The following is a 16,259-nucleotide window of genomic DNA, read 5'->3' on the forward strand; positions in this document are numbered from 1 at the left end:
CTACTCCAAAAGCACTCACAACAAGAGAGGTTGAAGAAGCCTCTGCTACAGACTCAGAATTAACAGAAGTGCGAAGAGCTATTGAAAATGGACACTTTGAAAAATGCAAAACATATGCACCCATTGCAAATGAACTGTGTCATCGGCTACATAGTTTTGCGGGGAACTCGCATTGTATTGCCAGAAAACCTCAGAACTCAAGCACTGTCACTAGCTCATGAAGGACATTTAGGAATTGTTGGAACCAAACAGCAGCTCAGAACAAAAGTTTGGTGGCCAGGGATGGACAAAACTGCAGACAAGTTTTGTAAAGCTTGTCACGGATGTCAAATAGTAGCCAGACCAGATCCACCTGAACCACTGAGAAACACACTTTTACCGGATGGACCATGGCGAGATGTGGCGGCAGACTTACTGGGACCGCTACCTTCGAACCACTCAATACTTGTACTGATAGATTACTACAGTCGGTACTATGAGTATGATGTAATGTCATCTACAACTGCTGAAAAAGTCATTGACTCTATTGACTGTATATTTAGCAGACATGGGCTACCAGTAACCATCAAATCTGATAACGGCCCACAGTTCAAATCTGAGCTGTTCAGAGAATATTGTGAAACTAATGGAATCAAACATATAAGAACTACACCAAAATGGGCTCAAGCAAATGGAGAAGTGATACGTCAAAATGCATCATTGATGAAAAGAATCAGGATTGCACAAGCCGAAGGACTTGACTGGAAGCGAGAGCTAAGAAAATATGTAACAGTGTATCGCAGCATTGAACATCCAACCACGGGCAAAAGTCCAGCAGAACTCCTGTTCAACCGCAAAATGAGAGGAAAGTTACCGAACATCAGTGAGGCAAAAACAACGGAGTTGGACGTGCGTGACAGAGACGCTGAACAGAAGGGAAAATCAAAGATTTATGCTGATGAACGAAGGGGAGCTGAATATTCAAAAGTTGACTCGGGAGACACAGTGCTGGTTCAACAAGACAAAGTGGACAAGTTTGCAACACCACACAAAGTTGTAAGCAGAACTGGAAACCAAGTCATTATTGAATCACCAACAGGAGCTCGCTATCACCAGAATACCACACATGTGAAGAAATACGAGACAAATGAGACCAGAGAAAGACACTATGACACAATACCTGAAAGGGAGGAAGGTGAAACACCCACAAAGACTGACACCTTCACTCCAACACCACAAGAGGGCTCCCAGGGGCCAGAGAGACCAAGTAGATCAGAGGGCTAAAAAGATACCCGAGAGGTTTCGTGTGTTAACCATTCCTCGCCGTCAGTCCCCTGACCGTGGTCAGGAGACACGAGGGGAGATGCTTCCTCCAGGGCCGAAGTTTGTCCTCCTTCGGGGTTAACTCCCTTCACTTTTGTGGAGTAGTGAGGCAGACAGAAATCAGCCGAGGCACCGGAGAGTACTGAAGAGATGAGGCTTTAATAACAGTACTGCACACTTCGAAAAACACACTGCATAGCCTGTAGCCCGTTAGAACGCTGCTCCCGGTCGCCCTCTCTACCCATGACACACTCTCTCTCTCTCTCTCTCTTTTCCCTCTTTCGCTCCCCCGCGTTTCCTTCACGCGCATGCTCACATACACATCACATACACTCCTTACTGCACCCAGTCACACACAAGACAGCAATTCCCGCAACACTACCCCCACTCTGGATGGCAATTAAACAATAATTCCACTCCAGCATTGTAATGCATAAAACTGGTACACAATCCCATTTACCACTTGGAGCCCACAGGAGATAAAAGTGTTAGCCATTACCGCATATAAGGTGAGGTATAGTATCAACGAGTGCACTTCAGTGACAAAGAGGTTGGCTCAAGTAAGGTGTACATACATGTGCAAAATAAAGCATTTCAAGTGCTGTTAAGTAGAAAAGAAATTACACAATTGTAACTATTACATGGCGACCGGGAATAACCAACTTATCCTAGCATCTAGGAAGGCACAAATACAAATGGATAAGTGCATGTAGATAACCCCGTAGGTCCTTCAGATACTTTTTTTTTTTAATGTAAACACTGGAACAATGAAAAAAGTATAGCTCTTTTAAACCATTGTAGCTAACAGTATAGGAGGCTGAAACGATTTAAACTTGAACTGAATCTTCAGCCCTACTTGGAACTGTCCATGGTAGGTAAACCAAGCTAAGTGATCCACACTCCATACCGGTCTGGAGCTCTGCGCCAACGAGTTGGTCGCTGAAACTGCTGGCCCGGGTGGTCTGGCTCACCCACCACACCCCCACCATTCTCATGGTCTACATGGGAAGGGGACGATGGGACAACCACAACCAGAGCGGGATCAGCTGCAACTGAGACAGAAGGCTGAGAGGAGCTGGGGCCATTGCCAGTTGCAGTAGAGAACAGACTGTGCAGACCCAGATCACGGTCTGCTAGGTCATCTTCTAAAGGTGGTGGTGGGACCTCTGTAGGGGACCACTGATGAGCCTGATCAAGGACCCAGGTATTGTCCAGTGGCTCGTGGCAGCGATAATGCTTTAGCTGGTCATGGTGGACAACTTTCACTTTAGACCTTGGGTTCTTCTGGATCCGATAAACTAGGTCATCCAATTGCCCCAGGACAAAGAATGGTCCTTCATACGATGGGAGGAACTTTCTGACCTTGTTCTTGATGAGATACCACACAGGATCTCCAGTCTTATACTGTATGTGGCAACAGTTCTTGTCATATTGCCTTTTTGCGCGCTTGACTGACTCACCCAGGGCTTCCCTGGCGATGAGGTGGGCCAGCTCCAGCCGCTCACGCATTTGCTGCACGTACTCTGGAGCTGAGGGTTGGTTGCCTGGATCAGGAGGTAGACCTGCGACAAGGTCCACTGGCTCACTCAGTTCTCGGCCAAACATCATGAAGTTCGGGGTGAAACCTGTAGCACTGTGTTTGGTCGCCCTGTAGGCCATAACAGCGTACGGGATCATCAGGTCCCAGTCCCAATGGCAACGCTCTGCTGTGGAGGCCAGGATCTTCTGGAGAGTGGCATTGAAACGTTCAACCTGGCCATCTGACTGGGGTCGGAATGGCGTTGTATGAGTCTTATCTATGCCAAACAAACTGCACACCCCTTGGAACACATCAGATTCAAAATTGCGTCCCTGGTCACTGTGTAGTGCTTGAGGTATCCCGTAGCGGCACACCCACTCAGATGCAACGACCTCAGCAACGGTTGCAGCCCGTTCATCTGGGATAGGAAAGGCTTCAGTCCACTTTGTAAAGTAGTCTTGTATCACAAGCACATATCGGTTTCTGCGCTCTGTCTCATTCAGTGGTCCCATAGTGTCCAGCGCAACGCGCTCCATTGGGGCTCCTACCCGGACAGTTCCCATCAGAGCTTGCGGTGTCTTCTGGGGTCGGGCCCTGGATGCACAGCTGGTACAAGTACGGCACCAAAGAGCGACGTCTTCCCTCATGTGATACCAATATAATCGGGTTCGTAGTCTGGCCACAGTCCTCTCGACACCAAAATGTCCACCCACTGGCCCTTCGTGCATCTGGCCCATCACTTCTGGTTGTAGCTTGCGTGGCAGTACGATTTGGGGATAGAACTGGGTCTCGTCAAGGCAGTAGAAGCGACGGACCAGAACTCCATCTCTGAAGTAGAGCCGTTTCCATTGAGCCCAGTATGTCTTAGTGGCTGGGCTGCATGGTGAAATGATAGTCCATGGGGGGCGCTCACTGCTGGCTTCCATCCAGGCGCGTATGGGTGCAATGTCTGCATCAGCATCCTGGGCTTGGCTCAGCTCATTGTGAAGTTTGCGGACGACACTACAGTGGTGGGTCTTATCACCAATGGTGATGAGACGGCTTATAGGGAGGAGGTCAGCGCCCTGACCCACTGGTGTCAAGACAACCATCTCACCCTCAACGTCGCAAAGACAAAGGAGTTGATAGTGGACTTCCGGAGGTGCAGAGAAGTACACACCCCCATCACCATCAACGGCGCTAAAAATATATTTTTATATATTTTATTTATTGTTTACTCTATTTAATTTGTAAAATATGTGTACACACACACACACACACACGTAGAAAAATATTTAGTATACACATCCAGAAATGCATATACTATTATATATTGTACATATATTTATTAGTTTCAGATGTAGCCATTCTTGTATTTTGCTTGTTTACATTATTGTATTTTGCACAACTCTGTTGCTTGTGAAGCTCGCACACAAGAATTTCACTCACATGTGCTGTACCAATGTACCTGCACATGTGATGTGACAATAAAAGTGATTTGATTTGATTTGATTTGATTTGAGCTCCCCCATGGTCCAGCCATGAAACAGAGAAGCAGTATCAAGGGTTTTAGCCACATATACTTTCTCAGTCAGCTTTACAGTGTGTGTATTAGTGGACATGTTCTGGTGTGATATGTCTGTTCTAGTGTGAATTGTCTGTTCTGAAATGTCTGTGTTGATAGGAGTGTTTTGACATAAAATGTCTGACTTTGTAAGAGCAGTTTGGTCTAAAGTCTTTGTTTCTGGTGTGGTGGTGTTATGACTTACCCCCACTAGACACACCGCTGTAGTAGCCAGTTGTCCCTCCACCCTCACCGGACTCAGCAACAGGGAGCTGGTGTCAGAGTCCAACTCGCATTGAACTGCCTGATGACTGGTCCCCCCAAGATGCTTGGGGGGGTCCTGCACTCTGCATGGACAGGACTTTTTATTTATTTATTTATTTATTTAGGACAGTGCATGTTAATGAACATAAATGTAAAAAAAAAAAAAAATTACATGAATGTAAACATACCAGATTATAGCCAAGGGCTAATTTCCATCTGTTGTCCTTAAGCATAAAAATAGACATAATAATTCATAAAAATTCATCATTCATTCATAATAAAAATTCCATCACCAAACTTACACATACACACCATTCTGTTCCCAAATAAAACATTAAAACTATACAACTTATACATGATCACACACTTGATTTGTCCATAACCAGTTTTTAACCTTTGCCTTAAACAAATTGAATGTCGAGCATTCTCTAATGGGTTGAGGAAGACTGTTCCACAGATGGCCACCCTGGACAGAAAGGACGTTCTGCCCAAATGCTGTCCGTCTGTGGGGTATAAACAAGTCTCCTCGGATTGTAGCTCGAGTGGTCCTGTCTGAGCTTTCTTTATGCCTAATGAACTGCTTTAGTGGTGGTGGAGCAAGGGAGTGTAAGACTTTATATATTAAACTCACTCTTTTAAGTTTCACTAAGTTATTGAAGTTCAGTAATTTATGTTTTTTTAACACATGACAGTGGTGGTGGGAAGTCGGTTTTTTGTCAAGTAGTTTTAAACTTCTTTTATAAATGTTTTCAATAGTTTTAAGTGTTGTTGGACAAGCAAGTGACCAGGACGTCAAACAATAGTCCATATGAGAGATGATCATTGAGTAAAAATAAGTTTTTGCAACATTCATATTTAAATTATTGCGTATATGATTAAAATTTCGATTATTAAATTTAAGTACCTGGGACACTTTATTTATGTGACTCTTGAAGGATAATGTTGGGTCTAGAATGACCCCAAGATATTTAAATTCTGGAGCTAATTCAAGCTCTACTCCATCCAGGAATATGTTTGACTGCTTCAAGTTTAAGGGGCGTTTTGAAAAATACATACCGACAGTTTTTGAGGTGTTCAACATTAGGCATGAGTCCTCCAGCCAGCTATGCATTAATGCTAAAGCAGCTGTAAGATCTTTTGCCACCTGCTGGACACTATTTGCTTGCGTATATATAACTGCATCATCTGCATACATTTGAGTAAATATATTTGGACAGACTTCAGGTAAGTTATTGATAAAAAGAGAGAACAATAAGGGCCCAAGAACAGATCCTTGAGGAACCCCTGTATCACAGTCTAGATATGGAGATTTAACCCCATCCAACACCACACACTGTTTCCTGTGTGAGAGATATGAGGCAAACCACTGAAGAGCCTGACTGGAGATATTAAACCGAGTCAATCTGGATAACAATATCTGATGGTTTACAGAGTCGAAAGCCTTCCTCAGATCTAAAAATACAGCTCCAACACAGGGACTCTTGTCCAGCAAGCTCTTCAAGTTCTCCACTAACATACACAGGGCAGTATCTGTGGAGTGATGTGCCCGAAAGCCAAACTGCAATGGATGTAATGAGGGTTGGGTGTTTTCTAGGTGAGCAGTGAGGAGTTTAACCACCCACTTCTCAGCTATTTTAGATACGACCGGGAGTATGCTTATGGGGCGATAATTAGCCATGTCAGTCTTCACACCTGCTTTGAAAATTGGTGTAACTGCAGCAATTTTCCAATCTGTTGGAACAATGGAGTGTTTGAAAGACATATTCAAAACATGAGTTGTTGGACGTACAAGAAAATCCATATGTTCCTTTAGGAAGTTTGTGTTAATACCATATACATCAAGTGCTTTTGATTGTTTTAAACCTGTAATTAGTTTAGCAACTTCAGTGTCTGAAATATGAGTGATGGTGAACAAATTTTGACCAACATCATTCACATTATCAGAGCATATGACTGAGTCAAAGCTCTGACTGATCTCCTTAACAGATGAAATAAAGAAAGTGTTTAAGTTACTGGCAATAGATAGAGGCTCTCTAACAATAGAGTTATTTACATAAAGTTCAATTGTGTTTTTACTTTTGTTTGAATGACAGCCAAGTAATTTATTTAAGTGTTGCCAGATAATTTTACCATTACCTTTGGCTCTTTCAATTATATTTATAAAAAATTTTGCTTTGGCCTGTCTCAAACTTCTTGTTACTTTATTCCGCATTGAAGTAAATCTCTGTCTATCCAGAGTTAGACCTGTTTTCAGGAACTGCTTTAGTAATTGATCTCTTGTTTTCATTAAATTCTTGCACTCTTTGTTTAACCAGGGCAAATTAGATGTTGTCTTTATTTTTTGTCGAGCTCTAATGGAGTATGTTGATATAACATCCTTGACAATGTCAGTGAAGTGACTGCTGCAGAATTGTGGATCATCACTACACAATAAAGGCTCCCAGTTAACTGATGCTAATGCTTCTGCTACATTTTGTCGCTGACTTCTTGGTATGAATTCATAAAAGGATCTCCTATTAGATGAATTTTGAAAGTCATTCTTAACCCGTGATTTTATAAGTTTTCTAGAAAATAATATAAAATTGTGGTCTGAAATACCAGTGATAAAATTATAAGATTTAATAATTCGCTCGGGCTTATTACTGAAAACCAGATCTATTTTAGTTTTAGAGTGTCTTGTTATTCTTGTGGGTTGTTCAATGTGTTGAGTAAAGTTCAAAGTCTCCATTATGCCTTTGAGTGTTTTTCTGTCCTTTTCACAGTCCCAGTTGACATTAAAATCTCCCATTACAATTATTTCATTAGACTTATTATTTATAGCATGATATTTAAGTAATATCTGTAGTTGTTCATAAAAAATATTCTTTGCTGAAGGAGGGCGATATAAACAGATCAACGTAAATGACATTTCTGGGGAAAGAGTGATTTTAACAGAAATATGTTCTATTTCGACATCTATTGGTGAACTAAGTAAAGAGCAATCCAGGTGTTTTTTTACATACACAAGTATTCCTCCTCCTCTTGTTCCAATTCTATCCCTTCTGAATACTGTGTACTCTGGAAAGACAACCGCAGACTCAGGAGAAGAACTTGTGAGCCAAGATTCAGAGATACCCAAAATAGAAATATTGGAATTGCTTAGAATATGTTCCAGTTGCTCATGCTTTGGTAACATACTGCGAATGTTAATGTGTCCACATAGAAGCCCCTTTGGTTTATTTTTAGTGTCCCAGATTACTTTAGCCTGATTAAATGTCTTGCAGATCTTTGTTCCTCTGTAAATTTTAATAGCAGGATTTCTTGTCCTTTTGTTGACAATACTATGAGCATTTAATGATGAGAAACCCTTTACCGGAGACTGTAGTTTGGGTACAGCAGGTGGGGGCCCAGGCAGCTGAGATGGGGGCCCAGGCAGCCGAGGTGGAGACCCAGACAGCCTAGGTGGAGGTCCGAGCAGCTGAGGTGGAAGCCCAGGCAGCTGAAGTGTAGGCCCAGGCAGCTGAGGTGGAGGCCCAGCTAGCTGAGATGGAGGCCCAGGCAGCTGAGTTGGAGGCCCAGGCAGCTGAGTTGGAGGCCCAGGCAGCCGAGGTGGAGGCCCAGGCAGCTGAAATGCAGGCCCAGGCAGCTGAGTTGGAGGCCCAGGCAGCTGAGGCGTAAGCCCTGGCAGCCGAGGTGGAGGCCCGAGCAACTGAGGTGAAAGCCCAGCTAGCTGAAATGGAGGCCCAGGCAGCTGAAATGGAGGCCCAGGCAGCTGAAATGGAGGCCCAGGCAGCTGAAATGGACGCCCAGGCAGCTGAAATGGACGCCCAGACTGGTGACGGGGTCTTCTGGAGAGGCTATCAGCATTGGTGTGCACTCGACCTGGACGGTGGATGATCTCAAAGTTGTACTCGGCAAGCTTCTCAAGCCATCGAGCTAATTGTCCCTCTGGCTCTTTCATTTTTGTTAGCCACCGTAGACTGCTGTGGTCTGTGCGCACTTTGAAAGGCCGTCCAAGGAGGTACTGGTGAAAATGGGATGTGAAACCCACGACGGCTAGTAGTTCACGTCGTGTGGTGCAGTAGTTTTGTTCAGTTCTTGATAGCTTACGACTGCCATATGCCAGCACACGTTCCACGCCCTGTTGCATCTGTGACAGCACCGCGCCGATGCCAGTGTCGCTGGCATCAGTGTCTAGTGTCATTTCTCCATGGTCAAGTGGATAGCCAAGAACAGGGGCAGAGGTGAGTCGACACTTCAGCTTGTCGAAAGCTGCTTGGTGCTCAGCATGCCACTGAAAATGTGCATTCTTCTTGGTCAGGTTGTGCAGGGGTTCGGCTATAGAGGCAAAATCTTTCACAAACCGGCGGTAATATGAGGCCAGGCCGATGAAGCGTCTGACCTCCTGGATGGACGTAGGTGTGGGCCACATCTGAACTTTTTGAACTTTGCTGGGGTCGGTAGCCACACCATGCTCGGATACCACATGGCCAAGATAAGCAACTTCGCGGCGAAAGAGGCAGCATTTGGCAGGTTTCAGTTTCAAGTTAGCTTGTTGAAGTCTATAGAATACCTGGCCAAGCCGTTGCAGCATCCCCGACACGTCCTTAGCCAGCACGATGATGTCGTCCAAGTAGACCAGGCAGGTCTCCCACTGCATGCCAGCCAGGACGCGGTCCATCAGCCGCTGGAACGTTGCCGGGGCATTGCATAGTCCAAATGGCATGACGTTCCACTCAAAGAGGCCTGTCCTAGTGCAGAAAGCGGCGGCCCTGCGTGCTCTAGGCGTCAGCTCAACCTGCCAGTAGCCAGATGCGAGGTCTAATGTGCTGAACCATCTGGCAGTTGAGAGTGTGTCCAGCGTGTCCTGGATGCGGGGCAGCGGGTAGGCGTCTGTTATGGTGCGGTCCTTGAGAGCCCTGTAGTCAATGCAGAGACGGTATGTCCCATCTTTCTTACGCACCATAACGATGGGCGAGGCCCAGCTGCTGCAGCTGCGTTGGGCGAGACCGCTCTGTAGACTGTCGTAGATCTGCTGATCAGCATTTTGCTGCTTTTCCCCTGCCATTCTTCGCGGATTTTGTTTGACTGGGGCACCAGGACGGGTTATGATGTCATGCTGCACAAGGCTGGTTCGGCCCAGGTCAGCAGGCCCTGTAGAAAACACATGTCCATAAGTGCAAAGCAAGCGTTTCAGTTGGAGCTGTTCATAGTCATTGAGGTCTGTGGAGCTCTGGGCATAGAGCTCCTGCAGGTGCAGAGGAACCACAGGAGGGCTGGTCAGAGAGTCTGCAGCTGGGGAGACCATGGAGGGTTCCACGGCCTCAGCTGGCTGGAGGAGCCCGGCAATGGATCCCGCCTTAATTGTTACTGCTTTATTGCCAAGGTTAAAAAGGCGAAGTGGGACAGCTTTAGAAGGCTGTGCGTTGACTAGGACTCTGGCGATAAGTACTTTGTGCTTCTCAACAAAACCTTTGGTGGGACTAAGCATCATGTCACCTTGAGCTGCTGCACCAGGATGCACATTGCCTTTCACCATATACTCTTGCCCCGGTTCCACCACCATAGTTCTAGCTATTCTCACTGCGTGTGACTTTGTACTGGCTTCGGTTTGGTAGTAGAGCACCTCTTCACCGAAAAGGATGATGCGGCGTTTGCTGAAATCAAGACGTGCTTCAGCTTGAGTGAGGAAGGGATGCCCAAGCAGCACCTCATTTCCTGCTATATCTGCCACCAAGAAATCAACATCCACCTGTCGATTGTTGATATTGACAGGTATCTGGGCTTCACCTAGCGCCGGCACGTCCCCAGGTCCCACACCAAGCAAGGTCTCAACAACTGAGGGCTGTAGTGGTGGTCTCACGTCTGGGTGGATGGAGTTGTAGTAGGGCAGCGGCAGCACGCTCCTCCGGGCTCCACTGTCCAAAACAGCACATACCTCCACTTCGTAGAGACGCATGGGGATACTCATTTCTTGGCTTTGGGACTTAAGGTGGAGCACAGTGGGGTTTGGGCTGTCCCAAGGGCTACTGTTCAATGTTAAGGCCTTGGTGGTTTTGTGAGGGGAAGGGCACTGCTTTTGGACATGGCCCCAACCTTGACAGTTATGGCAGCGAACCCCACTCCTTTTAAAATTTCTGTGATTGTTCGGTGTTGTCGAGGGTGTGTGTGGGACAAAACGATTCGGTGAGGGGCTAGCTGCAGGTGCATGCTCAGCAACAGTCTCATCTTTGTCTTTTTCTCTGACGACAGCAGCTCGGGGCCGGCGTTCAGCTGCGTTACGGGCTCCTTGCTGCATGGCACTGGTTACATAAGATGCAGCCCTTTTAGTGGTTTCAATTCAATTCAATTCAATTTTATTTATATAGCGCCAAATCACAACAAAAGTCGCCTCAAGGCGCTTCATAGATACAGAGAAAAACCCAACAATCATATGACCCCCTATGAGCAAGCACTTTGGCGACAGTGGGAAGGAAAAACTCCCTTTTAACAGGAAGAAACCTCCGGCAGAACCAGGCTCAGGGAGGGGCGGCCATCTGCTGCGACCGGTTGGGGTGAGAGAAGGAAGACAGGATAAAGACATGCTGTGGAAGAGAGACAGAGGTTAATAACAGATATGATTCAATGCAGAGAGGTCTATTAATACATAGTGAGTGAGAAAGGTGACTGGAAAGGAAAAACTCAATGCATCATGGGACTCCCCCGGCAGCCTACGTCTATTGCAGCATAACTAAGGGAGGATTCAGGGTCACCTGGTCCAGCCCTAACTATATGCTTTAGCAAAAAGGAAAGTTTTAAGCCTAATCTTAAAAGTAGAGATAGTGTCTGTCTCCTGAATCCAAACTGGAAGCTGGTTCAACAGAAGAGGGGCCTGAAAACTGAAGGCTCTGCCTCCCATTCTACTTTTAAATACTCTAGGAACAACAAGTAGGCCTGCAGAGCGAGAGCGAAGCGCTCTAATAGGGTGATATGGTACTACAAGGTCATTAAGATAAGATGGGGCCTGATTATTTAAGACCTTGTATGTGAGGAGCAGGATTTTGAATTCAATTCTGGATTTAACAGGAAGCCAATGAAGGGAAGCCAAAACAGGAGAAATATGCTCTCTCTTTCTAGTCCCTGTCAGGACTCTTGCTGCAGCATTTTGGATTAGTTGAAGGCTTTTCAGCGAGTTTTTTGGACATCCTGATAATAATGAATTACAGTAGTCCAGCCTGGAAGTAATAAATGCATGAACTAGTTTTTCAGCGTCACTCTGAGACAGGATATTTCTAATTTTAGAGATGTTGCGCAAATGGAAGAAAGCAGTCTTACATATTTGTTTAATATGTGCGTTGAAGGACATGTCCTGGTCAAAAATGACTCCAAGGTTCCTCACCGCGTTACTGGAGGCCAAGGTAATGCCATCCAGAGTAAGAATCTGCTTAGATACCATATTTCTAAGATTTTCAGGGCCGAGTACAATAACCTCAGTTTGATCTGAATTAAGAAGCAGAAAGTTAGCGGCCATCCAGGTCTTTATGTCTTTAAGACATTCCTGCAGTTTAACTAATTGGTGTGTGTCATCTGGCTTCATGGACAGATAGAGCTGGGTGTCATCTGCATAGCAGTGAAAATGTATGCTATGTCTTCTAATGATACTGCCTAAGGGAAGCATGTATAATGTAAACAAAATTGGTCCTAGCACTGAACCCTGTGGAACTCCATAATTAACCTCAGTGTGTGAAGAGGACTCTCCATTTACATGCACAAACTGGAGTCTATTAGATAGATATGATACAAACCACTGCAGTGCAGTACCTGTAATACCTACAGCATGTTCTAATCGCTCTAATAGGATATTATGGTCGACAGTATCGAACGCTGCACTAAGGTCTAGCAGGACAAGCACAGAGATGAGTCCACTGTCAGAGGCCATAAGAAGATCATTTGTAACCTTCACTAAAGCTGTTTCTGTGCTGTGCTGAGCTCTGAAACCTACTGAAACTCTTCAAATAAACCATTCCTCTGCAGATGATCTGTTAGCTGTTTGACAACTACTCTTTCAAGGATTTTTGATATGAAAGGAAGGTTGGAGATTGGCCTATAATTAGCTAAGACTGCTGGGTCTAGAGATGGCTTTTTGAGTAAAGGTTTAACTACAGCCAGCTTGAAGGCCTGTGCTACATAGCCGATCATTAGAGATAGGTTGATCATATTTAAGATCGAAGAATTAATTAATGGCAGGACTTCTTTGAGCAGTTTTGTAGGAATGGGGTCTAAAAGACAGGTTGATGGTTTGGAGGAAGTAATTATTGAAGTTAACTCAGAAAGATCAATTGGAGAAAAAGAGTCTAACTTAACATCAATAGTACTAAGAGTAGCTGTAGATAATATTACATCTGTGGGATGATTATTGGTAATTTTTTCTCTAATGATAAAAATTTTATTTGTGAAGAAGTTCATGAAGTCATTACTAGTTAACGTTAAAGGGATGGTTGGCTCAAAAGAGCTCTGACTTTTTGTCAGCCTGGCTACAGTGCTGAAGAGAAACCTGGGGTTGTTCTTATTTACTTCAATCAGTGACGAATAGTAGGATGTTCTGGCTTTGCGGAGGGCTTTCTTATAAAGCAGCAAACTGTTTCTCCAGGCTAAATGATGATCCTCTAGATTTGTGACACGCCATTTCCTCTCCAGATTACGAGTCATCTGCTTTAGGGTACGTGTTTGAGAATTATACCACGGAGTCAGGTACTTCTGATTTGAGGCCTTAGTTTTTACAGGAGCTACAGTATCCAGAGTCGTACGTAGTGAGGAGGTGAAATGATTAACAAGATAATCGACCTCTGTTGGGGTAGCGTTCAGATAGCTGCTCTGCTCTGTGTTGGTACAGGGCATTGGAGATGATAACAGTGGGTGGATTATATTCTTAAACTTAGTTACAGCACTTTCAGAAAGACATCTACTTTGATAAAGTCTACTCTTCACCACTGTGTAATCAATTATTGTAAAAGTAAATGTTATCAGGAAATGATCAGACAGGAGAGGGTTTTCAGGAAACACTGTTAAATGTTCAGTTTCTATGCCATATGTTAAAACAAGATCTAGAGTGTGATTAAAGTGGTGGGTGGGTTCTTTTACATTTTGAGAGAAGCCAATTGAGTCTAATAACAGATTAAATGCCATGTTGAGGCTGTCATTTTTAGCATCTACATGGATGTTAAAATCACCCACAATAATTATTTTATCTGAGCTCAGAACTAAATTAGATATAAAGTCTGAGAAATCAGACAGAAACTCTGTGTAAGGCCCAGGTGGACGATAGATGATAACAAGTAAGACTGGTTTCTGAGTTTCACAGCTGGGGTGGACAATGTTAAGCATCAGGCTTTCAAATGAATTAAAAGTCTGTCTTGGTCTTTCATTAATTAATAGGCTGGTGTGAAAAATTGCTGCGACACCGCCCCCTCGGCCTGTGCTTCGAGATTTCTGGTAGTTAGAATGACTCGGGGGTGTTGATTCATTTAAACTAACATAATCATCCTGCTGCAACCAGGTTTCTGTAAGGCAGAGTAAATCAATTTGTTGATCAATTATTAAGTCATGTACTAACAGAGACTTGGAGGAGAGAGACCTAATATTTAATAATCCACATTTCACTGTTTTACTCTTTGGTTCAGATGTGGATACTGTATTGTTCTTTCTTTGTAATTGTTTATGTTTAAGTTGTTTGTTGCTGGTTTTTAGTTTGTTTTTTATCTTTTTGGAAGCTGACACAGTCTCTATGGAGATGGGTTTTTGGGGGGGTAGCAGGAGGAGAGAAGCTGCAGAGAGGCGTGTAAGACTGCAACTCTGCTTCCTGGTCCCAACTCTGGATAGTCATATTTTGGGGGGTTTAATAAATTTGTCCATATTTCTAGAAATGAGAAATTTCGTGTCGGTGGGCTATTTTGTATGCACAGGCAAGTGTGGCTGGGTGCCTCTCTAGCAAGTTCTGTACTATTTCTGCATCACCCAGCCCATTGGTGAAAACTTCAACAGCTATAGAGTCTTGTTCAATCTCTGCTCTATTACCATATGCAACAGCCACTTTCCCATAAATGTCATCTATGAAAACATGCAGGGCCTCACCAGGTTTACGCACTCGCTGCCTCAGTTCTACAGCAACAGCAGCTGCATGGTCAGAAGAAGGGCCATATGCAGTTTCCAGTTCGTCCACCAGGCGGCGGTAATCCCATTTGGATGAGCGGGGATTTCTGTGGATAATGGCCCCTGCTGCTCCAACTAGGCAGAATTTAAGCTGAGTTGTCATTGTTTTTTCTGACCAATAGTTGGCTTCAGCACAGCTCTCAAACCTGTGCAGAAATTCCTTCCACGGTGTGGTGCCGTCATATTGGCCCGGACTTAGGGTGGGGACTCTCTCTCTAGTGTCACCGTTCTCTTCACTGTCAGATGGGGGCTGACGGGGCACATAGCGGGTCTTGCCTGGTTTCGAGCGGGGTTTATGCTGTGCAGTGGTTTCCCCATAGCTTATGACTTCATTAAGGCTACTGGGAGGCATACATTGCATGGGTGTATTTAACATTGCGTTAAACTGAGCCGGTGTGCTGTGTACAAAACTGTCCATGTGAGCAGAGGAAAATGGGTTTGAGTCTGGATAGTGGATTTTCATTTGGGGAGTAGGAGCTGGATAATAGTTCATGCTGCTGCCCGTGTTTCTCTCACGGCCGTAGCTGCGGCATTCAGCATCAACGAAGGGATTCGTGCGGGAAAACTGCGGCTGGGCAGGACCATCGGGCGGCGCAAATACACCCTCTCCATTAGCATGCGTGTTAGCACAACTTTTGGCACACAGGAATGGGTTCATATATTCACATTTAGTCACAGCTCTGTCTCTGTTAGCTTCCCTAATGCTCGCGGCACCCTCGGAGACACTGGTCAGCGACATGAACGGGTTGGAGTAATTGGTCTCAAGTCCGTACTTTTCAGGAGAATGGCGAGCAGCGGCCATCGCGAGTTAGCTTAGCTGCGGGCTAATACACTTGTAATTACAGTCACTCGGCTTTATCGTTAGCTGCTTTAGCCTGTCGGGTTTTCTCTGTGCTCACCACTTCTTTAACAACATGAGAGGGTCCCTTCGTGGTCGCCAGTGTTAACCATTCCTCGCCGTCAGTCCCCTGACCGTGGTCGGGAGACACGAGGGGAGATGCTTCCTCCAGGGCCGAAGTTTGTCCTCCTTCGGGGTTAACTCCCTTCACTTTTGTGGAGTAGTGAGGCAGACAGAAATCAGCCGAGGCACCGGAGAGTACTGAAGAGATGAGGCTTTAATAACAGTACTGCACACTTCGAAAAACACACTGCATAGCCTGTAGCCCGTTAGAACGCTGCTCCCGGTCGCCCTCTCTACCCATGACACACTCTCTCTCTCTTTTCCCTCTTTCGCTCCCCCGTGTTTCCTTCACGCGCATGCTCACATACACATCACATACACTCCTTACTGCACCCAGTCACACACAAGACAGCAATTCCCGCAACACGTGATTTTGTGGTGAAATGAACTATAATATGTTAAGGTGAAGAGGTAACTTACATTTGGCAAGTTTCAAGTTCATATGTGTATTTCGACATGTATATATTGAAAAAACAAAGGTACATGTGTGGTGAGACTGTCAC

General features: G+C 45.0%; 1 protein-coding gene across 1 annotated transcript; it reads right to left on the minus strand.

Moving 5' to 3' along the window:
- Positions 1–574: 574 nt before the first annotated feature.
- LOC120715313 lies at positions 575–15,973 on the minus strand. Its single transcript, XM_040002230.1, has 4 exons — positions 14,518–15,973; positions 8,441–10,941; positions 4,570–4,711; positions 575–3,798 (listed from the first exon to the last, which is right to left on the minus strand). The coding sequence occupies exons 1-4, from the start codon at positions 15,595–15,597 to the stop codon at positions 2,188–2,190; spliced, it is 5,334 nt and encodes a 1,777-aa protein (XP_039858164.1). The 5' UTR covers positions 15,598–15,973; the 3' UTR covers positions 575–2,187.
- Between the last annotated feature and the right edge of the window lie 286 nt (positions 15,974–16,259).

Source organism: Simochromis diagramma, unplaced genomic scaffold, assembly GCF_900408965.1.
Source record: "Simochromis diagramma unplaced genomic scaffold, fSimDia1.1 OVJJ01000431.1, whole genome shotgun sequence".
NCBI classification, from domain to species: domain Eukaryota; kingdom Metazoa; phylum Chordata; class Actinopteri; order Cichliformes; family Cichlidae; genus Simochromis; species Simochromis diagramma.